This window comes from Notolepis coatsorum (genome assembly GCF_963971535.1).
Source record: "Notolepis coatsorum genome assembly, chromosome: 14".
NCBI lineage: Eukaryota > Metazoa > Chordata > Actinopteri > Aulopiformes > Paralepididae > Notolepis > Notolepis coatsorum.
This window is the reverse complement of record NC_140178.1, coordinates 655,404-682,510: the sequence shown is the minus strand read 5'-3', so window position 1 is coordinate 682,510 and position 27,107 is coordinate 655,404. Positions and strand designations below refer to the sequence as shown.

General features: G+C 47.7%; 1 protein-coding gene across 1 annotated transcript in view; it reads right to left on the bottom strand.

Annotated features, from left to right (window-relative positions):
- The window catches only part of LOC311239850 (basal cell adhesion molecule-like), a gene marked incomplete at its 3' end in the record, with an annotated part of 45,298 nt that extends 18,948 nt beyond the window's left edge, over positions 1 to 26,350 (bottom strand). The window contains exons 1-5 of the mRNA XM_084328296.1: positions 26,219 to 26,350; positions 18,668 to 18,943; positions 9,829 to 10,155; positions 5,976 to 6,197; positions 3,238 to 3,468 (exon numbers count right to left, since the gene is read on the bottom strand). Coding sequence (XP_084184422.1) covers positions 3,238 to 3,468; positions 5,976 to 6,197; positions 9,829 to 10,155; positions 18,668 to 18,943; positions 26,219 to 26,300 — 1,138 coding nt within the window. The 5' untranslated portion in view covers positions 26,301 to 26,350. The remainder of the gene's footprint in view (positions 1 to 3,237; positions 3,469 to 5,975; positions 6,198 to 9,828; positions 10,156 to 18,667; positions 18,944 to 26,218) is intronic.
- Positions 26,351 to 27,107: the final 757 nt, after the last annotated feature.

The following is a 27,107-nucleotide window of genomic DNA, read 5'->3' as shown; positions in this document are numbered from 1 at the left end:
TCTGAGGAGGCAGACACAGCAGTGTGAACTCTGAACTCTGACCCTGGGCTCTGAGGAGGCAGACACAGCAGTGTGAACTCTGAACTCTGACCCTGGGCTCTGAGGAGGCAGACACGGCAGTGTGAACTCTGAACTCTGACCCTGGGCTCTGAGGATGCACACACAGCAGTGTGAACTCTGACCTCTGACCCTGGGCTCTGAGGAGGCAGACACGGCAGTGTGAACTCTGAACTCTGACCCTGGGCTCTGAGGATGCACACACAGCAGTGTGAACTCTGACCTCTGACCCTGGGCTCTGAGGACGCAGACACAGCAGTGTGAACTCTGACCTCTGACCCTGGGCTCTCTCCACACTGTAGCCTAGGCTCAGTTAGGCAGGTAGGTATTTATTTAGACAACAAAACATATACAGATCATTACAGCACACATTTGCTTTTGTCAAGGAGAGGAACGAAAAAGCCAATGACTTATTTACATCGTTGTCCTTGGAAGTCAAGGATGCTTGATACATACACATACAACTCATTACAGGAAATCACTCACAATTAAAGGGGATGTTAAAGTGGTATGTGGTCCAGTTATGCTGCTCTGATTAAAGGTGATGTTAAAGTGGTATGTCGTCCAGTTATGTTGCTCTGATTAAAGGTGATGTTAAAGTGGTATATGGTCCAGTTATGCTGCTCTGATTAAAGGTGATGTTAAAGTGGTATGTGGTCCAGTTATGCTGCTCTGATTAAAGGTTATGTTAAAGTGGTATGTGGTCCAGTTATGCTGCTCTGGTTAAAGGTGATGTTAAAGTGGTATGTCGTCCAGTTATGCTGCTCTGATTAAAGGTTATGTTAAAGTGGTATATGGTCCAGTTATGCTGCTCTGATTAAAGGTGATGTTAAAGTGGTATGTGGTCCAGTTATGCTGCTCTGATTAAAGGTTATGTTAAAGTGGTATGTGGTCCAGTTATGCTGCTCTGGTTAAAGGTGATGTTAAAGTGGTATGTCGTCCAGTTATGTTGCTCTGATTAAAGGTGATGTTAAAGTGGTATGTGGTCCAGTTATGCTGCTCTGATTAAAGGTGATGTTAAAGTGGTATGTGGTCCAGTTATGCTGCTCTGATTAAAGGTGATGTTAAAGTGGTATGTGGTCCAGTTATGCTGCTCTGATTAAAGGTGATGTTAAAGTGGTATCTGGTCCAGTTATGCTGCTCTGATTAAAGGTTGTGTTAAAGTGGTGTGTGGTCCAGTTATGCTGCTCTGGTTAAAGGTTATGTTAAAGTGGTATGTGGTCCAGTTATGCTGCTCTGATTAAAGGTCATGTTAAAGTGGTATGTGGTCCAGTTATGCTGCTCTGATTAAAGGTGATGTTAAAGTGGTATCTGGTCCAGTTATGCTGCTCTGATTAAAGGTTATGTTAAAGTGGTATGTGGTCCAGTTATGCTGCTCTGATTAAAGGTCATGTTAAAGTGGTGTGTGGTCCAGTTATGCTGCTCTGAATAAAGGTTATGTTAAAGTGGTATGTGGTCCAGTTATACTGCTCTGATTAAAGGTGATGTTAAAGTGGTATGTGGTCCAGTTATGCTGCTCTGATTAAATGTTATGTTAAAGTGGTGTGTGGTCCAGTTATGCTGCTCTGATTAAAGGTTATGTTAAAGTGGTATGTGGTCCAGTTATGCTGCTCTGATTAAAGGTTGTGTTAAAGTGGTATGTGGTCCAGTTATGCTGCTCTGATTAAAGGTCATGTTAAAGTGGTATGTGGTCCAGTTATGCTGCTCTGATTAAAGGTTATGTTAAAGTGGTATGTGGTCCAGTTATACTGCTCTGATTAAAGGTTATGTTAAAGTGGTATGTGGTCCAGTTATGCTGCTCTGATTAAAGGTTATGTTAAAGTGGTGTGTGGTCCAGTTATGCTGATCTGATTAAAGGTTATGTTAAAGTGGTATGTGGTCCAGTTATGCTGCTCTGATTAAAGGTGATGTTAAAGTGGTATGTGGTCCAGTTATGCTGCTCTGATTAAATGTTATGTTAAAGTGGTGTGTGGTCCAGTTATGCTGCTCTGATTAAAGGTTATGTTAAAGTGGTATGTGGTCCAGTTATGCTGCTCTGATTAAAGGTTGTGTTAAAGTGGTATGTGGTCCAGTTATGCTGCTCTGATTAAAGGTCATGTTAAAGTGGTATGTGGTCCAGTTATGCTGCTCTGATTAAAGGTTATGTTAAAGTGGTGTGTGGTCCAGTTATGCTGCTCTGATTAAAGGTCATGTTAAAGTGGTGTGTGGTCCAGTTATGCTGCTCTGATTAAAGGTCATGTTAAAGTGGTGTGTGGTCCAGTTATGCTGCTCTGATTAAAGGTCATGTTAAAGTGGTGTGTGGTCCAGTTATGCTGATCTGATTAAAGGTTATGTTAAAGTGGTATGTGGTCCAGTTATGCTGCTCTGATTAAAGGTGATGTTAAAGTGGTATGTGGTCCAGTTATGCTGCTCTGATTAAAGGTTGTGTTAAAGTGGTATGTGGTCCAGTTATGCTGCTCTGATTAAAGGTTATGTTAAAGTGGTGTGTGGTCCAGTTATGCTGCTCTGATTAAAGGTTATGTTAAAGTGGTATGTGGTCCAGTTATGCTCCTCTGATTAAAGGTTATGTTAAAGTGGTATGTGGTCCAGTTATGCTGCTCTGATTAAAGGTTATGTTAAAGTGGTCTGTGGTCCAGTTATGCTGCTCTGATTAAAGGTCATGTTAAAGTGGTATGTGGTCCAGTTATGCTGCTCTGATTACAGGTTATGTTAAAGTGGTATCTGGTCCAGTTACGCTGCTCTGATGACAGGTTATGTTAAAGTGGTATCTGGTCCAGTTACGCTGCTCTGATTACAGGTTATGTTAAAGTGGTATCTGGTCCAGTTACGCTGCTCTGATTACAGGTTATGTTAAAGTGGTATCTGGTCCAGTTACACTGCTCTGATTACGTCCTCTAGAAGTTGACAGGCTTCAAATGTGAAAGTACATAATCTTCATACATTTTTGTAATGTTTTCTAAGCAATATCTTTTAATTTTTTTAAAGAAACTGGTAACTGATGTAGTAACTTCAAACTAATGTAGTGGAGTAAAAAGTACAATATTTCCTAGTAGAAGTATAAAGTTCCCTCAAATTAAAATACACATGTAAAATACAAGTAGCTCTAAATGTGATGCAATAATAATAATGATACATCAGATCTATATAGCGCTCAGAGACGCTCACAAAGACGAGACGTACAGGTGACGACGATCTCCACCAGGCGGCTGGCGTTGGAGAGCGCGCCCCCGGTGGCGGTGACGGTGTACTGGCCCGCGTCGGCCCGCGTCAGCACCTCGGGCAGAACCAGCTCCTCGCCCTCTCTGGACCACAGCAGGACGGGCGGGGGGGCGCCGGACACGGAGCAGCTGAGGTTCAGGGCGGAGTACTCTGGGACACCGACGGAGTCCGGACAGTCGAGCTCGGGGCCGTCTGGGACCAAGACACATCGATGTGGTTATGAAACTGTAGAAACGTTTTCAGAAAATGTTCCCCTGTTGTACCGTAAACCTTTCTAGTTAAACCATAACGGTTGCTGTGTCACCATAGTGTTGCTGTGTCTGTGTCGGGGTGGGGTCAGGGTTCAGGGTGGGGTCAGGGTTCAGGGTGGGGTCAGGGTTCAGGGTGGGGTCAGGGTTAGTCTCGTCCAGAGCACTCGTCTGCGACCACCATCATCGTTAGTTTGAGTCAAGAGTCACTTTATCGTCCCATCAGCTGGGAAATGTGTCCTTGTGTTGCCCTTTATCTGCATTATTTAAGAGTTTAACTGAGATTGGAATAAAGAGTTTTTAAACCTATTTAGTCTAGAGCGTGGAACTCTAAACCTCCTCCAGAGGGCAGTAGTTCATACTCGGCATGTAAGACGTGGGAGGGGTCCGAGACTATTCTATTGGCTGGCCTTAGAGTAGCCTGTTCAAACATAGACTGCAGGGATGGGTGACCTTTCACCCCTATGATCTTCCTGTGATCGTTTGTTTTGGAACATAATGTACATTAGTTACCTTTTTCCTGTGGACCGTTAGAACTTTATTTACGCTTTCTGATGAGAGCGTGTTGACGGGGGAGGAGCGATATACTGGGTAGACTGGGTATACTGGGAATACTGGGAATACTGGGAGTACTGGGAATACTGGGAATACTGGGAGTACTGGGAATACTGGGAATACTGGGAGTACTGGGAGTACTGGGAATACTGGGAATACTGGGAGTACTGGGAGTACTGGGAATACTGGGAGTACTGGGAATACTGGGAGTACTGGGAGTACTGGGAGTACTGGGAATACTGGGAATACTGGGAGTACTGGGAATACTGGGAATACTGGGAATACTGGGAATACTGGGAATACTGGGAATACTGGGTATACTGGGAATACTGGGAGTACTGGGAATACTGGGAATACTGGGAATACTGGGAATACTGGGAATACTGGGAATACTGGGAGTACTGGGAATACTGGGAGTACTGGGAGTACTGGGAATACTGGGAATACTGGGAGTACTGGGAATACTGGGAATACTGGGAATACTGGGAATACTGGGAATACTGGGTATACTGGGAATACTGGGAATACTGGGAATACTGGGAATACTGGGTATACTGGGAATACTGGGTATACTGGGAATACTGGGAATACTGGGTATACTGGGAATACTGGGAATACTGGGAATACTGGCAATACTGGGAATACTGGGTATACTGGACACACACCACAACTCACACAACACACGGACTGGTATGGGACACACACACACACACACATACTGGTATGGGACACACACACACACAGACTGGTATGGGACACACACACAACACACACAGACTGGTATGGGACACACACACAACACACACAGACTGGTATGGGACACACACAACACACAGACTGGTCTGGGACACACACACACAGACTGGTATGGGACACACACACAGACTGGTATGGGACACACACACACAGACTGGTCTGGGACACACACACAACACACAGACTGGTATGGGACACACACACAACACACACACTGGTATGGGACACACACACACAGACTGGTCTGGGACACACACACAACACACAGACTGGTATGGGACACACACACAACACAACACACTGGTCTGGGACACACACACACAGACTGGTCTGGGACACACACACAACACACAGACTGGTATGGGACACACACACAACACAACACACTGGTCTGGGACACACACACACACACAGACTGGTCTGGGACACACACACAACACACAGACTGGTATGGGACACACACACAACACACACACTGGTCTGGGACACACACACACACAGACTGGTCTGGGACACACACAACACACACACACTGGTCTGGGACACACACAACACACACACACTGGTATGGGACACACACACAACACACACACTGGTATGGGACACACACACACACAGACTGGTCTGGGACACACACACAACACACAGACTGGTATGGGACACACACACAACACACACACTGGTATGGGACACACACACACACAGACTGGTCTGGGACACACACACACACACAGACTGGTCTGGGACACACACACAACACACACACTGGTATGGGACACACACACAACACACACACTGGTATGGGACACACACACACACAGACTGGTCTGGGACACACACACACACACAGACTGGTATGGGACACACACACAACACACACACTGGTATGGGACACACACACACACAGACTGGTCTGGGACACACACACACACACAGACTGGTCTGGGACACACACACACAACACACTGGTCTGGGACACACACACAACACACAACACACACAGACTGGTCTGGGACACACACACACACACAGACTGGTCTGGGACACACACACACACACAGACTGGTCTGGGACACACACACAACACACACACACTGGTCTGGGACACACACACACAACACACTGGTCTGGGACACTCACACAGCACAGAGACATCGATGGTCTTGTTGATGTTGACGTGCCCGTCAGCTTGGATGACGTACTGCCCCGCCTCCCTCCTGCCCAGGGGGTCCTGGGGGTCGACAGGCTGCCCGTCCTTCAGCCAGCGCACAGCGGGGGAGGGGCTCCCCGTCACGGAGCACACGCCCTCCAGACTCTCCCCTTCAAATACCTCCACGCGGGCACAGCTGATGTCGGGTCCAACTAGACAGAGGGCAAAAGAAAACAGGCGTTTATTTATACTGAATCATTATGTTAAGAACTATTTAAAGCATAAAAAACAATCATTAAAATACTGATTGGATACAAAATCGATTTTTACATATCTACCCACCCCTCTCACCACCTCCCTGAAGGATGAACCCACCCCTCTCACCACCTCCCTGAAGGATGAACCCACCCCTCTCACCACCTCCCTGAAGGATGAACCCACCCCTCTCACCACCTCTCCTCCCTGAAGGATGAACCCACCCCTCTCACCTCCTCTCCTCCCTGAAGGATGAACCCACCCCTCTCACCACCTCTCCTCCCTGAAGGATGAACCCACCCCTCTCACCACCTCTCCTCCCTGAAGGATGAACCCACCCCTCTCACCACCTCTCCTCCCTGAAGGATGAACCCACCCCTCTCACCACCTCTCCTCCTGAAGGATGAACCCACCCCTCTCACCACCTCCTGAAGGATGAACCCACCCCTCTCACCACCTCTCCTCCCTGAAGGATGAACCCACCCCTCTCACCACCTCTCCTCCCTGAAGGATGAACCCACCCCTCTCACCACCTCCCTGAAGGATGAACCCACCCCTCTCACCACCTCCCTGAAGGATGAACCCACCCCTCTCACCACCTCTCCTCCCTGAAGGATGAACCCACCCCTCTCACCACCTCTCCTCCTGAAGGATGAACCCACCCCTCTCACCACCTCTCCTCCCTGAAGGATGAACCCACCCCTCTCACCACCTCTCCTCCCTGAAGGATGAACCCACCCCTCTCACCACCTCCTCTCCCTGTTGCCACCAGGGGGCGATACAGGCTGCAGAACAGCTTCTTCCAGAGAGCCATCACTGAACTGAACAATCCCCCCCCCCCCCCTATTGCCACCACATCTACTGTACCTCACTGTAATATATACTGTAGTGCAATATGACAGATGTAGGGACATGTGCAATAATGCAATAATGGTATCCGTTAATGTGCAATCTTTTCTTTCTACTGTGATGATCTTGCAATGCTTTTTTTTTTTTTTTTTTTTAACCTTTTTAATGCTCCTGTGAATAAGTGCATACTGTAGCAGAGGGTCTGAGTGGGTACAACACATGTGTGTATGGTAGTGTGTCTATAGGTGCATCATGATGTGTGGTGTGGTAGAGTGGGTACAACACATGTATGTATGGTAGTGTGTCTATAGGTGCATCATGGATGTGTTGTGTGGTAGAGTGGGTACAACACATGTGTGTGTGTAGTGTGTCTATAGGTGCATCATGGATGTGTGGTGTGGTAGAGTGGGTACAACACATGTGTGTGTGGTAGTGTGTCTATAGGTACATCATGGATGTGTGGTGTGGTAGAGTGGGTACAACACATGTATGTATGGTAGTGTGTCTATAGGTACATCATGGATGTGTGGTGTGGTAGAATGGGTACAACACATGTGTGTGTGGTAGAGTGGGCATGTAGGTGTCGTTGTGTTAGATGCTGCACCAACCAATCTTGTTGTACTGTATTGTCCAATGACAATAAAGCTTTCTACTTTCAATAAATACTTCTACTCTAACCTCTAAGCACTCTATCATCAATTCTCTAACCGCTATAGGATACCCCCCCGACCTACCAATCAAATAATCTGATCAAATTACATTAACACACCCCACTGGACTATATTTATTTGTAAATACAATCAAACTCTTCATACTTGTTCATACCTCACTGTTCATACTCTAACTGCCCATATCCCACTGTATTGTTCTTTTTATTCTAATTAGTGTATACTCCCCCACATCAAGCCCTGGCCTATTTTATTTTATAATTCTATTCTATTCTATTGTGCTTCTATATTCATTTAGTTTATATCCCATTGTATTTTATTACACCTTGTTATCTTATTGTCTGTCCGTTAATGTCGCACCAAAAACGACCAAAACTACTTGGCAATAAAGACCTGATTCTGATTCTGATTCTGATTCTGATTCTGATTCTGATTCTGGTTCTGATTCTGAAGTGCTTACAGTGGACGGTCAGCAGGTAGTTAACCCTTACAGTGGACGGTCAGCAGGTAGTTAACCCTTACAGTGGACGGTCAGCAGGTCGTTAACCCTTACAGTGGACCAGGTAGTTAACCCTTACAGTGGACGGTCAGCAGGTCGTTAACCCTTACAGTGGACCAGGTAGTTAACCCTTACAGTGGACGGTCAGGTCGTTAACCCTTACAGTGGACGGTCAGGTCGTTAACCCTTACAGTGGACGGTCAGGTAGTTAACCCTTACAGTGGACCAGGTAGTTAACCCTTACAGTTAACAGCTCATGGTTGTGGCCCCCAAGGCACTGCTCGGGAAGGTTGGAGATCTCCTCCTCCACGTTGACGGCTGTTCCATCTCCCCGTCTCTCGAAGTCCGTAACCTGGGCGTCACCCTTGACTCCACACTTTCATTTCACTCCCACATCAAATCTGTCACCAAGTCTGCCTTCTACCACCTCAGGAACATCTCCCGTCTCCGACCCTCACTCTCAGACTGGCGGAGACCCTGATCCACTCATTTGTCACCTCCCGGTTGGACTATTGTAATGGAGTCCTTTTCGGGGTACCCAGCAAAGCCCTGGACAGGCTCCAGTATGTTCAGAACTCAGCTGCCAGGGTTCTCACTCACAACAAGCCCTGGCAGCACATCACCCCCACCCTCATCCACCTCCACTGGCTTCCAGTCAGGTTCCGCATCACCTTCAAACTCCTGCTCCTCACCTACAAATCCCTCCATGCCCTCGCCCCCCGGTACCTGTCTGATCTCCTCCACCAGTACACTTCATCCCAGAACCTACGATCCTCTGATCTAGGTCTCCTCTCCATCCCTCGCACCAGGTTACGGACTTTCGGGGACAGAGCCTTCAGCGTGGCGTCCCCTACCCTCTGGAACTCTCTCCCCCCCGAAATCCGCAACGCCCCAACCCTGGACACCTTCAAATCCGCTCTAAAAACACACCTCTTCACCAAGGCTTTCCCCATCAGTTAGTTTTAGATTAAATTAGGTCCATTATCCCCTACTTTCCCTCATCCCCTCTTCCCCCTCCCCCCCTACTTTCCTTGCCCTATTTTTTGTCCTGATTGTAAAGCGACCTTGGGTTCTATGAAAGGCGCTATATAAATTTGATCTATTATTATTATTATTATTATTACAGTGGACGGTCAGGTAGTTAACCCTTACAGTGGACCAGGTAGTTAACCCTTACAGTGGACGGTCAGCAGGTAGTTAACCCTTACAGTGGACCAGGTAGTTAACCCTTACAGTGGACGGTCAGGTAGTTAACCCTTACAGTGGACCAGGTAGTTAACCCTTACAGTGGACCAGGTAGTTAACCCTTACAGTGGACGGTCAGGTAGTTAACCCTTACAGTGGACCAGGTCGTTAACCCTTACAGTGGACGGTCAGCAGGTCGTTAACCCTTACAGTGGACGGTCAGCAGGTCGTTAACCCTTACAGTGGACGGTCAGCAGGTCGTTAACCCTTACAGTGGACGGTCAGGTCGTTAACCCTTACAGTGGACGGTCAGCAGGTCGTTAACCCTTACAGTGGACCAGGTCGTTAACCCTTACAGTGGACGGTCAGCAGGTCGTTAACCCTTACAGTGGACGGTCAGCAGGAGGTCCTGTGAGCTGACGGCGGTCAGCGGCCCCTGCGGCCCCAGGTCCAGACGCGCCTCACAGCGGAGCCGCGCCCCCTGGTCGCCCCGCCGGGCCCTGAGGCGGAGCGCGGCCCGCTCGTTCACCGGCTTGCGACTGGGGTTCTGGAAGCGCGCGGTGCCCGTCTCCTTCCCGTCTCGGTACCAGGTCACGGTGAGGTTGCGGGCCGGCGCCACCTGCTGGACGTCACAGAAGAAGACGTATTCCTCGTCCTCGTTCATCGCTCCGGCCGCGGCATCGTCCCGGAGGAGGGAGACGCTGTCTGGGGTCTCTGTGTGTGAGACAGTTGAGACAGGTGAGACAGGTGAGACAGGTGAGACAGGTGAGACAGGTGAGACAGGTGAGACAGGTGAGACAGGTGAGACAGGTGAGACAGGTGAGACAGGTGAGAGGACAGGTGAGACAGGTGAGACAGGTGAGACAGGTGAGACAGGTGAGAGGACAGGTGAGACAGGTGAGACAGGTGAGACAGGTGAGACAGGTGAGACAGGTGAGACAGGTGAGACAGGTGAGACAGGTGAGAGGACAGGTGAGACAGGTGAGACAGGTGAGACAGGTGAGAGGACAGGTGAGACAGGTGAGACAGGTGAGAGGACAGGTGAGACAGGTGAGAAGACAGGTGAGACAGATGAGACAGGTGAGAGGACAGGTGAGACAGATGAGACAGGTGAGAGGACAGGTGAGACAGGTGAGACAGGTGAGAGGACAGGTGAGACAGGTGAGAAGACAGGTGAGACAGATGAGACAGGTGAGAGGACAGGTGAGACAGGTGAGAGGACAGGTGAGACAGGTGAGAGGACAGGTGAGACAGGTGAGACAGGTGAGACAGGTGAGAGGACAGGTGAGACAGGTGAGACAGGTGAGACAGGTGAGAGGACAGGTGAGACAGGTGAGAGGACAGGTGAGACAGGTGAGACAGGTGAGAGGACAGGTGAGACAGGTGAGACAGGTGAGACAGGTGAGAGGACAGGTGAGAGGACAGGTGAGAGGACAGGTGAGAGGACAGGTGAGAGGACAGGTGAGAGGACAGGTGAGACAGGTGAGAGGACAGGTGAGAGGACAGGTGAGAGGACAGGTGAGAGGACAGGTGAGACAGGTGAGAGGACAGGTGAGAGGACAGGTGAGACAGGTGAGAGGACAGGTGAGAGGACAGGTGAGAGGACAGGTGAGACAGGTGAGACAGGTGAGAGGACAGGTGAGAGGACAGGTGAGACAGGTGAGACAGGTGAGACAGGTGAGAGGACAGGTGAGAGGACAGGTGAGAGGACAGGTGAGACAGGTGAGAGGACAGGTGAGAGGACAGGTGAGAGGACAGGTGAGAGGACAGGTGAGACAGGTGAGAGGACAGGTGAGAGGACAGGTGAGACAGGTGAGAGGACAGGTGAGAGGACAGGTGAGAGGACAGGTGAGACAGGTGAGACAGGTGAGAGGACAGGTGAGAGGACAGGTGAGACAGGTGAGACAGGTGAGACAGGTGAGAGGACAGGTGAGAGGACAGGTGAGACAGGTGAGACAGGTGAGACAGGTGAGACAGGTGAGAGGACAGGTGAGAGGACAGGTGAGAGGACAGGTGAGACAGGTGAGGGGGGAGAGTAAAGGGAAGCCAGGCTTACTGTAAAGAGAGGGGGGAGAGTAAAGGGAAGCCAGGCTTACTGTAAAGAGAGAGAGGAGAGTAAAGGGAAGCCAGGCTTACTGTAAAGAGAGGGGGGAGAGTAAAGGGAAGCCAGGCTTACTGTAAAGAGAGAGAGGAGAGTAAAGGGAAGCCAGGCTTACTGTAAAGAGAGAGAGGAGAGTAAAGGGAAGCCAGGCTTACTGTAAAGAGAGGGGGGAGAGTAAAGGGAAGCCTGGCTTACTGTAAAGAGAGAGAGGAGAGTAAAGGGGAGCCAGGCTTACTGTAAAGAGAGAGAGGAGAGTAAAGGGAAGCCAGGCTTACTGTAAAGAGAGGGGGGAGAGTAAAGGGAAGCCAGGCTTACTGTAAAGAGAGAGAGGAGAGTAAAGGGAAGCCAGGCTTACTGTAAAGAGAGAGAGGAGAGTAAAGGGAAGCCAGGCTTACTGTAAAGAGAGGGGGGAGAGTAAAGGGAAGCCAGACTTACTGTAAAGAGAGAGAGGAGAGTAAAGGGAAGCCAGGCTTACTGTAAAGAGAGAGAGGAGAGTAAAGGGGAGCCAGGCTTACTGTAAAGAGAGAGAGGAGAGTAAAGGGAAGCCAGGCTTACTGTAAAGAGAGAGAGGAGAGTAAAGGGAAGCCAGGCTTACTGTAAAGAGAGGGGGAGAGTAAAGGGAAGCCAGGCTTACTGTAAAGAGAGAGAGGAGAGTAAAGGGAAGCCAGGCTTACTGTAAAGAGAGAGGAGAGTAAAGGGAAGCCAGGCTTACTGTAAAGAGAGAGAAGAGAGTAAAGGGAAGCCAGGCTTACTGTAAAGAGAGAGGAGAGTAAAGGGAAGCCAGGCTTACTGTAAAGAGAGAGGAGAGTAAAGGGAAGCCAGGCTTACTGTAAAGAGAGAGAGGAGAGTAAAGGGAAGCCAGGCTTACTGTAAAGAGAGGGGGGAGAGTAAAGGGAAGCCAGGCTTACTGTAAAGAGAGAGAGGAGAGTAAAGGGAAGCCAGGCTTACTGTAAAGAGAGAGAGGAGAGTAAAGGGAAGCCAGGCTTACTGTAAAGAGAGAGAGGAGAGTAAAGAGGAGCCAGGCTTACTGTAAAGAGAGAGAGGAGAGTAAAGGGAAGCCAGGCTTACTGTAAAGAGAGGGGGGAGAGTAAAGGGAAGCCAGGCTTACTGTAAAGAGAAAGAGGAGAGTAAAGGGAAGCCAGGCTTACTGTAAAGAGAGAGAGAGGAGAGTAAAGGGGAGCCAGGCTTACTGTAAAGAGAGAGAGGAGAGTAAAGGGAAGCCAGGCTTACTGTAAAGAGAGAGAGGAGAGTAAAGGGAAGCCAGGCTTACTGTAAAGAGAGGGGGGAGAGTAAAGGGAAGCCAGGCTTACTGTAAAGAGAGAGAGGAGAGTAAAGGGAAGCCAGACTTACTGTAAAGAGAGAGAAGAGAGTAAAGGGAAGCCAGGCTTACTGTAAAGAGAGAGGAGAGTAAAGGGAAGCCAGGCTTACTGTAAAGAGAGAGGAGAGTAAAGGGAAGCCAGGCTTACTGTAAAGAGAGAGAGGAGAGTAAAGGGAAGCCAGGCTTACTGTAAAGAGAGGGGGGAGAGTAAAGGGAAGCCAGGCTTACTGTAAAGAGAGAGAGGAGAGTAAAGGGAAGCCAGGCTTACTGTAAAGAGAGAGAGGAGAGTAAAGGGAAGCCAGGCTTACTGTAAAGAGAGAGAGGAGAGTAAAGAGGAGCCAGGCTTACTGTAAAGAGAGAGAGGAGAGTAAAGGGAAGCCAGGCTTACTGTAAAGAGAGGGGGGAGAGTAAAGGGAAGCCAGGCTTACTGTAAAGAGAGAGAGGAGAGTAAAGGGAAGCCAGGCTTACTGTAAAGAGAGAGAGAGGAGAGTAAAGGGGAGCCAGACTTACTGTAAAGAGAGAGAGGAGAGTAAAGGGAAGCCAGGCTTACTGTAAAGAGAGAGAGGAGAGTAAAGGGAAGCCAGGCTTACTGTAAAGAGAGGGGGGAGAGTAAAGGGAAGCCAGGCTTACTGTAAAGAGAGAGAGGAGAGTAAAGGGAAGCCAGACTTACTGTAAAGAGAGGGGGAGAGTAAAGGGAAGCCAGACTTACTGTAAAGAGAGGGGGAGAGTAAAGGGGAGCCAGGCTTACTGTAAAGAGAGAGAGGAGAGTAAAGGGAAGCCAGGCTTACTGTAAAGAGAGGGGGGAGAGTAAAGGGAAGCCAGGCTTACTGTAAAGAGAGAGAGGAGAGTAAAGGGAAGCCAGGCTTACTGTAAAGAGAGAGGAAAGTAAAGGGAAGCCAGGCTTACTGTAAAGAGAGAGAGGAGAGTAAAGGGGAGCCAGGCTTACTGTAAAGAGAGAGAGGAGAGTAAAGGGAAGCCAGGCTTACTCTAAAGAGAGAGAGGAGAGTAAAGGGAAGCCAGGCTTACTGTAAAGAGAGGGGGAGAGTAAAGGGAAGCCAGGCTTACTGTAAAGAGAGAGGGGAGAGTAAAGGGAAGCCAGGCTTACTGTAAAGAGAGGGGGAGAGTAAAGGGAAGCCAGGCTTACTGTAAAGAGAGAGGGGAGAGTAAAGGGAAGCCAGGCTTACTGTAAAGAGAGGGGGAGAGTAAAGGGAAGCCAGGCTTACTGTAAAGAGAGAGGGGAGAGTAAAGGGAAGCCAGGCTTACTGTAAAGAGAGGGGGGAGAGTAAAGGGAAGCCAGGCTTACTGTAAAGAGAGAGGGGAGAGTAAAGGGAGGCCAGGCTTACTGTAAAGAGAGAGAGGAGAGTAAAGGGAAGCCAGGCTTACTGTAAAGAGAGAGGAGAGTAAAGGGGAGCCATGCTTACTGTAAAGAGAGAGAGGAGAGTAAAGGGAAGCCAGGCTTACTGTAAAGAGAGAGAGGAGAGTAAAGGGAAGCCAGGCTTACTGTAAAGAGAGAGAGGAGAGTAAAGGGAAGCCAGGCTTACTGTAAAGAGAGAGAGGAGAGTAAAGGGAAGCCAGGCTTACTGTAAAGAGAGAGAGGAGAGTAAAGGGAAGCCAGGCTTACTGTAAAGAGAGGGGAGAGTAAAGGGAAGCCAGGCTTACTGTAAAGAGAGAGAGAGGAGAGTAAAGGGGAGCCAGGCTTACTGTAAAGAGAGGGGGGAGAGTAAAGGGAAGCCAGGCTTACTGTAAAGAGAGAGAGGAGAGTAAAGGGAAGCCAGGCTTACTGTAAAGAGAGAGGAGAGTAAAGGGGAGCCAGGCTTACTGTAAAGAGAGAGAGGAGAGTAAAGGGAAGCCAGGCTTACTGTAAAGAGAGAGAGGAGAGTAAAGGGAAGCCAGGCTTACTGTAAAGAGAGAGAGGAGAGTAAAGGGAAGCCAGGCTTACTGTAAAGAGAGAGAGGAGAGTAAAGGGAAGCCAGGCTTACTGTAAAGAGAGAGAGGAGAGTAAAGGGGAGCCAGGCTTACTGTAAAGAGAGGGGGGAGAGTAAAGGGAAGCCAGGCTTACTGTAAAGAGAGGGGAGAGTAAAGGGAAGCCAGGCTTACTGTAAAGAGAGAGGAGAGTAAAGGGAAGCCAGGCTTACTGTAAAGAGAGGGGGGAGAGTAAAGGGAAGCCAGGCTTACTGTAAAGAGAGAGGAGAGTAAAGGGAAACCAGGCTTACTGTAAAGAGAGGGGGGAGAGTAAAGGGAAGCCAGGCTTACTGTAAAGAGAGAGAGGAGAGTAAAGGGAAGCCAGGCTTACTGTAAAGAGAGGGGGGAGAGTAAAGGGAAGCCAGGCTTACTGTAAAGAGAGAGGAGAGTAAAGGGAAGCCAGGCTTACTGTAAAGAGAGAGGAGAGTAAAGGGAAGCCAGGCTTACTGTAAAGAGAGAGGAGAGTAAAGGGAAGCCAGGCTTACTGTAAAGAGAGGGGGGAGAGTAAAGGGAAGCCAGGCTTACTGTAAAGAGAGAGGAGAGTAAAGGGAAGCCAGGCTTACTGTAAAGAGAGAGGAGAGTAAAGGGAAGCCAGGCTTACTGTAAAGAGAGAGAGGAGAGTAAAGGGGAGCCAGGCTTACTGTAAAGAGAGGGGGAGAGAGTAAAGGGAAGCCAGGCTTACTGTAAAGAGAGGGGGGAGAGTAAAGGGAAGCCAGGCTTACTGTAAAGAGAGAGAGGAGAGTAAAGGGAAGCCAGGCTTACTGTAAAGAGAGAGAGGAGAGTAAAGGGGAGCCAGGCTTACTGTAAAGAGAGAGAGGAGAGAGTAAAGGGAAGCCAGGCTTACTGTAAAGAGAGGGGGGAGAGTAAAGGGAAGCCAGGCTTACTGTAAAGAGAGAGAGGAGAGTAAAGGGAAGCCAGGCTTACTGTAAAGAGAGAAAGGAGAGTAAAGGGAAGCCAGGCTTACTGTAAAGAGAGAGAGGAGAGTAAAGGGAAGCCAGGCTTACTGTAAAGAGAGAGAGGAGAGTAAAGGGAAGCCAGGCTTACTGTAAAGAGAGAGAGGAGAGTAAAGGGAAGCCAGGCTTACTGTAAAGAGAGAGAGGAGAGTAAAGGGGAGCCAGGCTTACTGTAAAGAGAGAGAGGAGAGTAAAGGGAAGCCAGGCTTACTGTAAAGAGAGGGGGGAGAGTAAAGGGAAGCCAGGCTTACTGTAAAGAGAGAGAGGAGAGTAAAGGGAAGCCAGGCTTACTGTAAAGAGAGGGGGAGAGTAAAGGGAAGCCAGGCTTACTGTAAAGAGAGGGGGGAGAGTAAAGGGAAGCCAGGCTTACTGTAAAGAGAGAGAGGGGAGAGTAAAGGGAAGCCAGGCTTACTGTAAAGAGAGAGAGGGGAGAGTAAAGGGAAGCCAGGCTTACTGTAAAGAGAGGGGGAGAGTAAAGGGAAGCCAGGCTTACTGTAAAGAGAGAGGAGAGTAAAGGGAAGCCAGGCTTACTGTAAAGAGAGGGAGGAGAGTAAAGGGAAGCCAGGCTTACTGTAAAGAGAGGGGGGAGAGTAAAGGGGAGGGTTAGGGTTAAAGGGGAGCCAGACTTACTGTAAAGAGAGAGAGGAGAGTAAAGGGAAGCCAGGCTTACTGTAAAGAGAGAGAGGAGAGTAAAGGGAAGCCAGGCTTACTGTAAAGAGAGGGGGAGAGTAAAGGGAAGCCAGGCTTACTGTAAAGAGAGAGAGGAGAGTAAAGGGAAGCCAGGCTTACTGTAAAGAGAGGGGGAGAGTAAAGGGAAGCCAGGCTTACTGTAAAGAGAGAGAGGAGAGTAAAGGGAAGCCAGGCTTACTGTAAAGAGAGAGAGAGGAGAGTAAAGGGAAGCCAGGCTTACTGTAAAGAGAGAGGAGAGTAAAGGGAAGCCAGGCTTACTGTAAAGAGAGAGAGGAGAGTAAAGGGAAGCCAGGCTTACTGTAAAGAGAGAGAGGAGAGTAAAGGGAAGCCAGGCTTACTGTAAAGAGAGAGAGGAGAGTAAAGGGAAGCCAGGCTTACTGTAAAGAGAGAGAGGAGAGTAAAGGGAAGCCAGGCTTACTGTAAAGAGAGATAGGAGAGTAAAGGGAAGCCAGGCTTACTGTAAAGAGAGAGAGGAGAGTAAAGGGAAGCCAGGCTTACTGTAAAGAGAGAGGAGAGTAAAGGGAAGCCAGGCTTACTGTAAAGAGAGAGAGGAGAGTAAAGGGGAGCCAGGCTTACTGTAAAGAGAGGGGGAGAGTAAAGGGAAGCCAGGCTTACTGTAAAGAGAGGGGGGAGAGTAAAGGGAAGCCAGGCTTACTGTAAAGAGAGAGAGGGGAGAGTAAAGGGAAGCCAGGCTTACTGTAAAGAGAGAGAGGGGAGAGTAAAGGGAAGCCAGGCTTACTGTAAAGAGAGGGGGAGAGTAAAGGGAAGCCAGGCTTACTGTAAAGAGAGAGGAGAGTAAAGGGAAGCCAGGCTTACTGTAAAGAGAGGGAGGAGAGTAAAGGGAAGCCAGGCTTACTGTAAAGAGAGGGGGGAGAGTAAAGGGGAGGGTTAGGGTTAAAGGGGAGCCAGACTTACTGTAAAGAGAGAGAGGAGAGTAAAGGGAAGCCAGGCTTACTGTAAAGAGAGAGAGGAGAGTAAAGGGAAGCCAGGCTTACTGTAAAGAGAGGGGGAGAGTAAAGGGAAGCCAGGCTTACTGTAAAGAGAGAGAGGAGAGTAAAGGGAAGCCAGGCTTACTGTAAAGAGAGGGGGAGAGTAAAGGGAAGCCAGGCTTACTGTAAAGAGAGAGAGGAGAGTAAAGGGAAGCCAGGCTTACTGTAAAGAGAGAGAGAGGAGAGTAAAGGGAAGCCAGGCTTACTGTAAAGAGAGAGGAGAGTAAAGGGAAGCCAGGCTTACTGTAAAGAGAGAGAGGAGAGTAAAGGGAAGCCAGGCTTACTGTAAAGAGAGAGAGGAGAGTAAAGGGAAGCCAGGCTTACTGTAAAGAGAGAGAGGAGAGTAAAGGGAAGCCAGGCTTACTGTAAAGAGAGAGAGGAGAGTAAAGGGAAGCCAGGCTTACTGTAAAGAGAGATATGAGAGTAAAGGGAAGCCAGGCTTACTGTAAAGAGAGAGAGGAGAGTAAAGGGAAGCCAGGCTTACTGTAAAGAGAGAGGAGAGTAAAGGGAAGCCAGGCTTACTGTAAAGAGAGAGAGGAGAGTAAAGGGGAGCCAGGCTTACTGTAAAGAGAGAGGAGAGTAAAGGGAAGCCAGGCTTACTGTAAAGAGAGAGGAGAGTAAAGGGAAGCCAGGCTTACTGTAAAGAGAGGGGGGAGAGTAAAGGGAAGCCAGGCTTACTGTAAAGAGAGGGGGAGAGTAAAGGGAAGCCAGGCTTACTGTAAAGAGAGGGGGGAGAGTAAAGGGAAGCCAGGCTTACTGTAAAGAGAGAGAGGGGAGAGTAAAGGGAAGCCAGGCTTACTGTAAAGAGAGAGAGGGGAGAGTAAAGGGAAGCCAGGCTTACTGTAAAGAGAGGGGGAGAGTAAAGGGAAGCCAGGCTTACTGTAAAGAGAGAGGAGAGTAAAGGGAAGCCAGGCTTACTGTAAAGAGAGGGAGGAGAGTAAAGGGAAGCCAGGCTTACTGTAAAGAGAGGGGGGAGAGTAAAGGGGAGGGTTAGGGTTAAAGGGGAGCCAGACTTACTGTAAAGAGAGAGGAGAGTAAAGGGAAGCCAGGCTTACTGTAAAGAGAGGGGGGAGAGTAAAGGGGAGGGTTAGGGTTAAAGGGGAGCCAGACTTACTGTAAAGAGAGAGAGGAGAGTAAAGGGAAGCCAGGCTTACTGTAAAGAGAGGGGGGAGAGTAAAGGGGGGGGTTAGGGTTAAAGGGGAGCCAGACTTACTGTATAGGGTCAGCGGGAGTCTCACAGAACACTGGTCGCGACCTACCCAGGCGAAGCACTGTGGGTTGGACATGGTCCAGGTGGTCAGCCGTTCCACCTCCCAGTCCAGAGAGCTTTTGCCGGCCATGAACTTCGTGCCCCCTTCCACCGCCTCCCAGCCCATGCCCACCACGGGCGCCGTGGCCTGGCAGCGCACCCGCACCTGGGAGCCATGTCTCACCACCAGGCTGGGGGGGTGCAGCTCCAGGGGACAGGGGGCGTCTGTTCCTACAGACACTGGAGCACAGACCGTCTTCATTGAAATTGAAATTGAAAACCTTTATTTATCCCCGAGGGGAGATTAAGATGTCCTTTACAGCATAAGCAGCGTAACAGCAATTTAAAAACGGCAATTAAAAAACAGTTTATACATAACATACATGTGTTAAAACAAGATGGACAAGTACACAGGGATAAAAATAGCTAAAATAGGACTAAAAATAGCTAAAAAAGAGTGGTGAAAAAGAAACAAGTCCAATCATGAATGTGTTGTTAAATAATTAAATTAATTGGTTACAGTCCACAACCCAGCTCCTCCAGTCCACAGCAGTTGGCCCGTCCTCGCCCTGCCTGGTTGTGGAGCCTGATTGCCACCGGCACAAAGGACTGCCCGAAGCGCTTTGTGGTATGTCGGGGGGGGATAAGTCTGTCGCTAAACGTGGACCGCATTGCGGTCAGCTCATCATGGAGGGGGTGGCAGAGGTTCTCAAGGATAGCATGCAGCTTCCTCCTCGTCCTCGTCCTCCCCCACCACCTCCAGACGGTCCAGGTCCACTCCCTCCACAGAGCTTGCTTTTTTTACCAGTTTGTTTATTTTGTGTAGTCTGTCACACAGTCCGTAAGACCTTCGACGTCCTCTCCATGGACACTCTCACACATCCCCCGGTCAGTTGTTCTAAAACACTCCTTCAGCTCCTCCTCCACCTCCTCTGACCACTGTTGGACGGTCCTGGTGGTGGTGACTGGTAGTCTTTTAATAACAGGCTTGTATGTAGTTACATTCATGAGACATAGACACTGGAGGACAGACTGTCTTCATGAGACACTGGAGGACAGACTGTCTTCATGAGACACTGGAGGACAGACAGACTGTCTTCATGAGACACTGGAGGACAGACAGACTGTCTTCATGAGACACTGGAGGACAGACTGTCTTCATGAGACACTGGAGGACAGACTGTCTTCATGAGACACTGGAGGACAGACAGACTGTCTTCATGAGACACTGGAGGACAGACTGTCTTCATGAGACACTGGAGGACAGACTGTCTTCATGAGACACTGGAGGACAGACTGTCTTCATGATGAGACACTGGAGGACAGACTGTCTTCATGATGAGACACTGGAGGACAGACTGTCTTCATGAGACACTGGAGGAATGAATGAATGAATGAATGAATGAATGAATGAATGAATGAATGAAAACTTTATTTAACAGATTGCAGAATGGGTACAATACAGTACGGCTCAATACATACAATTGTTAAGGGGATGCAGACCTGAGAAAGACGTTTGTCTTGTTTCCATCAGGGTCCCCCATTTTCAATTCATATAGACATATATGACATACATGACATACAGATAGTCAGTACTGCTACATCTATACATTTATGACATACCAGATTTGCAAATACAGTACTGTTTGTGATACAGAAGGAGTCAAGAAAAGGGAGTATATACATTTGACGTAGAAACTGTACATTGGAGGAGGTTGGGTGGGGGGGGTTGGGTACATTGGGATATTGACAACCATACTGGGTAATTTACATTGGAGGTGGTTGGGGGGGGGGGGGGGGGGGCACACTGTATAAACAAGTAACACTGTACATTGAGGGGGGGGGGGAGGAGACACTGTACAAACAAACACAATTGTACATTGAACTATTGACAAAACCATACTAGGTAAATGACTGTACATTGGAGGGGGTTGGGTTAGGATATTTACAGGGGCCAGTGTTGAATTGCAGTCTCCCGTAGGTGTCCCTTGAGAGAGGTTTTGAAAGTGGGTAGTGATCCACATTCCTTTACAGCTTTGGGTAGGGCGTTCCACATTGATGTGGCATAATTGCGAAACGTGTTTAGTCCCTTATTTGAGCCGAATCTGGGTTTAACATGATTTGTGGAGCTCCCTCTGGTGTTGTGATCGTGGTATTCACTGACCTTTGGGAAGTATTTTGACATGTACATGGGTACCTTGGTCGTGTAGTGTATCTTGTAGACCAGGCCCATTGCAAGTTGTTGTACTCTGTCGTCTACTCTAAGCCATCCTAGGTTGTCAAAGTGGGCAGGGGTGAGGTGGGTTCTAGGAGTAAGGTCAAGCAGTAGTCTGACCAGTTTGTTTTGAGATGTTTGTAATTTTGTTTTTAGCGCCTTTGAGGTGCTTTGGTACCATGAGGTGCAAGCATAGTCGTAGTACCCCTGAATGAGTGCTCCTGCCAGAGTCTTCAGGGTGTTCTTGTTTACCAGAGAGGAGATCCGGTACAAGAATCGAGTTCGTTGGTTGACTTTTTTTATTACATTGGATGCCATTTTGTCACAGGAGAGATTAGCCTCTAGGATGGAACCCAGGTAGGTAATTTCATCTTTCCTTGTGACAATATTGTCACCCACTGTAACTGAGAAGCCGTCGGTCTTGCTGAGTTTGTTATTTGAACCGAAGAGAATGGACTCTGTTTTGCCCATGTGTAATGATAGTTTGTTATCAGCGAGCCATATGCAGATTCTGCCGAGTTCTGAGCTGAGGGTTTTTTCAACCTGTAACTTGTTCTCATGAAGACAGACTGTCTTCATGAGACACTGGAGGACAGACTGTCTTCATGAGACACTGGAGGACAGACTGTCTTCATGAGACACTGGAGGACAGACTGTCTTCATGAGACACTGGAGGACAGACTGTCTTCATGAGACACTGGAGGACAGACTGTCTTCATGAGACACTGGAGGACAGACTGTCTTCATGAGACACTGGAGGACAGACTGTCTTCATGAGACACTGGAGGACAGACTGTCTTCAAGAGACACTGGAGGACAGACTGTCTTCATGATGAGACACTGGAGGACAGACTGTCTTCATCATGAGACACTGGAGGACAGACTGTCTTCATGAGACACTGGAGGACAGACTGTCTTCATGAGACACTGGAGGACAGACTGTCTTCATGAGACACTGGAGGACAGACTGTCTTCATGAGACACTGGAGGACAGACTGTCTTCATGATGAGACACTGGAGGACAGACTGTCTTCATGAGACACTGGAGGACAGACTGTCTTCATGAGACACTGGAGGACAGACAGACTGTCTTCATGAGACACTGGAGGACAGACTGTCTTCATGAGACACTGGAGGACAGACTGTCTTCATGATGAGACACTGGAGGACAGACAGACTGTCTTCATGAGACACTGGAGGACAGACAGACTGTCTTCATGAGACACTGGAGGACAGACAGACTGTCTTCATGAGACACTGGAGGACAGACAGACTGTCTTCATGAGACACTGGAGGACAGACTGTCTTCATGAGACACTGGAGGACAGACTGTCTTCATGAGACACTGGAGGACAGACTGTCTTCATGAGACACTGGAGGACAGACTGTCTTCATGATGAGACACTGGAGGACAGACTGTCTTCATGAGACACTGGAGGACAGACTGTCTTCATGAGACACTGGAGGACAGACTGTCTTCATGAGACACTGGAGGACAGACTGTCTTCATGAGACACTGGAGGACAGACTGTCTTCATGAGACACTGGAGGACAGACAGACTGTCTTCATGAGACACTGGAGGACAGACTGTCTTCATGAGACACTGGAGGACAGACTGTCTTCATGATGAGACACTGGAGGACAGACAGACTGTCTTCATGAGACACTGGAGGACAGACTGTCTTCATGAGACACTGGAGGACAGACTGTCTTCATGAGACACTGGAGGACAGACTGTCTTCATGATGAGACACTGGAGGACAGACCGTCTTCATGAGACACTGGAGGACAGACTGTCTTCATGAGACACTGGAGGACAGACTGTCTTCATGATGAGACACTGGAGGACAGACAGACTGTCTTCATGAGACACTGGAGGACAGACAGACTGTCTTCATGAGACACTGGAGGACAGACTGTCTTCATGAGACACTGGAGGACAGACTGTCTTCATGAGACACTGGAGGACAGACTGTCTTCATGAGACACTGGAGGACAGACTGTCTTCATGAGACACTGGAGGACAGACTGTCTTCATGAGACACTGGAGGACAGACTGTCTTCATGAGACACTGGAGGACAGACTGTCTTCATGAGACACTGGAGGACAGACTGTCTTCATGAGACACTGGAGGACAGACTGTCTTCATGATGAGACACTGGAGGACAGACTGTCTTCATGAGACACTGGAGGACAGACTGTCTTCATGATGAGACACTGGAGGACAGACTGTCTTCATGATGAGACACTGGAGGACAGACTGTCTTCATGATGAGACACTGGAGGACAGACTGTCTTCATGATGAGACACTGGAGGACAGACTGTCTTCATGATGAGACACTGGAGGACAGACTGTCTTCATGAGATACTGGAGGACAGACAGACTGTCTTCATGAGACACTGGAGGACAGACTGTCTTCATGAGACACTGGAGGACAGACTGTCTTCATGAGACACTGGAGGACAGACTGTCTTCATGAGACACTGGAGGACAGACTGTCTTCATGAGACACTGGAGGACAGACTGTCTTCATGAGACACTGGAGGACAGACAGACTGTCTTCATGAGACACTGGAGGACAGACTGTCTTCATGAGACACTGGAGGACAGACAGACTGTCTTCATGAGACACTGGAGGACAGACAGACTGTCTTCATGAGACACTGGAGGACAGACTGTCTTCATGACACACTGGAGGACAGACTGTCTTCATGAGACACTGGAGGACAGACAGACTGTCTTCATGAGACACTGGAGGACAGACTGTCTTCATGATGAGACACTGGAGGACAGACTGTCTTCACCGTACGAGACACCCTTCAAAAAGCAATGTAATAATAATAACACGTCTCTTAAAACCCTTTCACTGCCACACGACAGCCGGTTAACCCTTTCACTCTGTGACAATACAGAAGGTTAGCCCTTTACTATCACACAACCGACGGCGATGCTCCATCATTAGCATCTATGCTAATGATGGAGCATCGCCATCGGTTGTGTGATAGTAAAGGGTTAACCTTCTGTCGTGTGGCAGTGAAAGGGTTAATAACACGTCTCTTATAGAATAACATGTCTGATTGATTGATTGATTGATTGATTGATTGATTGATTGATTGGTTGATTGATTGATTGATTGATTGATTGTGTTATTTAACAGATTGCAGAATGGGTACAATACAGTACAGCTCAATACACACAATTGTTAAGGGGATGCAGACCAGAGAAAGACTTTCGTCTTGTTTACATCAGGGTCCCCCATTTTCAATTCATCATAACATATATGACATACATGACATACAGATAGACAGTACTGCTACATCTAGACATTTATGACATACCAGATCTACAAACATACAGAAGTACTGTTTGTGATACAAAAATAGTCTAAAAAGAGAGTATATACATTTGAGGGGGAAGGTAGGTGGAGGTTGGGTAGGCGGGGTGGGGGGGGGGGTAACTGTACATTGGAGGGGGTTGTGTATAGAATAACATGTCTCTTATATTAATAACACAACAAGGCCATGTGTTTACCTTTGACCTGGTAATAATGTGTCTCAGGCGAGCAAAAAACATGATTTACGCATACGTTCTGTAACTCGCGTTCCAGGAAATCAGCTTGGATTTTAGTGAAACGAGGCAATGTTTATATTGGAATTGTGAACGAAGGAAGGTATGTAGAAACAAACCCTTTTTTTACATGTTGTTCAATACAGATTATTTTTATATTTAAAGTTAAGTGTCTGGCTTGATCATTTCTATTTTAAATGTATTGATGTTATATCCCAAACAGATATTTGTATATATTTGTATTATTAGATTAGTAAGAGCTAGGTGTTACGAACCTAGGGCCCTGCCCTCTAAGTCAACTGGGGTAAAAGAGGCTACATACAAATAGTGTCTGTCAAATGAGCCTATTGTCTATTGTCTCCACAGCATAATGTAGAATATACAATAGCTCCGCAAAGATCATGAAATATCGCGAAAACGGTCACGAAAAGCTGGCCCAGACACAGCAGAGATGGGGGTACACGCCGGCGCTGAATGAGTTAAGGGGATGCAGACCAGAGAGAGACGTTTGTCTTGTTTACATCAGGGTCCCCCGTTTTCAGTCCATAGTGTATAAGGCACCCTGACTGGTACCAAACGTTATCAAGACACACTGTGAGCCTTTATGGAACCCTAACATATTCATTCTTACACTGTTTCTATGTTATTATTGCTGACAGCTCTGAACTATAATCAATAGTCAGTTTGGTCACGTGGTGTGAGAGTGGGGACACATTCATTCATACTACACCTGTGTAGACTGTATACTTTACCTACTCATATATATTTAGATTCTAGTGTTTATTGTAACCATATTTATTGTAACGTATAATAATATAACCCTCGCCTGCACCTTTGATCAGTGATCACACTGCCGACTTGCTCGGCTGCGTGTATTCAGAGTTATTGTTTACACTGCCTACTTTTACTACTTTTACTTCCTATTGTACTATAGTTTGTATTGCCTGTATTTATGTCTTTCTACTGTTACCCTGCCCATACCTGTACCGCCCCTCCCCCATGTTACTGTGATGCCTGAATGAATTTCCCCAATGGGATCAAAGGAATAATATCTTAATCTCTCATAGCAGCCCCAGGTTTTACACCCAGGTGACGTCACATATTGGACGGTACTCTCTCTGATTCTAGCTTTAGGAAAGAGGTATAATAATAATAATAATAATAATAATAATAATAATAATAATAATAATAATAATAATAATAATAATAATAATAATAATAATAATAATAATAATAATAATAATAATAATAATAATAATAATAATAATATAATACATTAATAATGGATAATGAAGATTATACAAAATGAGTGACGTTGAGCAGATACCCCAACTTGCTCACTACAACAGCGCCCTCTTCTGGCGACACTGGTATGCCGTGCAGGTTAATAGTCCACTCGCGTCCAGCTCTATGAATTATGCTTCCTTGAAATATATATATTTTTTTTTAAACACAAAATGGCCTATTTCCCTATTCTATTTACATCGTATTTAGTCGTAATCTAGTATATTGATCGCATTGATCATTTACCCTGAGAGGAAAATAATCGGCTAAGATTTTCCATAAAACACAGCATAACTTTTGGCGAAGCTATAAAAGAACACTTTGAAAGAACAAACAGCTCAAAGCATGAATCATAAAGCATAAAGCATAACGCATAAAGCATGAAGCATAAAGCATAACGCATAAAGCATAAAGCATGAACCATAAAGCATAACGCATATCATACCTGTCGTGCTGAGGATGAGACCCACAATAAGTCTAATAAATGTGCGTTCACTCATTTGAAGACAAAATTCGTATCTTTTCATCCAAGTGATGCCCAAGTTAGTGGTCCTGGTCCTGCGCGGATCTGGCAGCTGCGCTCTGGTGACGAGGTGGGACAGGGATCAGGGATCCCAACCAGAGAGACGAGACACAGACATGCACCCAGAACTTTATGATTCTCTCTCTCTCTCTCTCTCTCTCTCTCTCTCTCTCTCTCTCTCTCTCTCTCTCTCTCTCTCTCTCTCTCTCTCTCTCTCTCTCTCTGTGTGTGTGTTCAACCAAAACCTCTACATTCCGCAGGCGCAGTAATCACTGATATAGATGATCTGGTCAGTAACACTAAATATATTTGACTTGGCAAGATTTCTTTCTCCTGATTGGATAAAGTGGGAGGGGATACCAGGAAATATTTACTGCAGAGTGGTTTGATTGATTGATTGAAAACGTATTAACAGATTGCAGAATGGGTACAGTACAGTACGGCTCAATACACACAATTGTTAAGGGGATGCAGACCAGAGAAAGACTTTCGTCTTGTTTACATCAGGGTCCCCCATTTTCAATTAATCATAACATATATGACATACAGATAGACAGTACTGCTACATCTATACATTATGACATACCAGATTTGCAAATACAGTACTGTTTGTGATACAAAAAGTGTCCAGAAAAAGAGTGTATATACATTTGACGTAGAATTTAGAAACTGTACATTGGGGGAGGTTGGGTAGGTGGGGGGGGGGACTGTACATTGGAGGTGGTTGGGGGGGGGGGGGGGGTTGAGTAGGGGGTGGGTGGGGGACACTGTACATTGGAATACTGACAAAGCCATACGTGGTAATTTACTG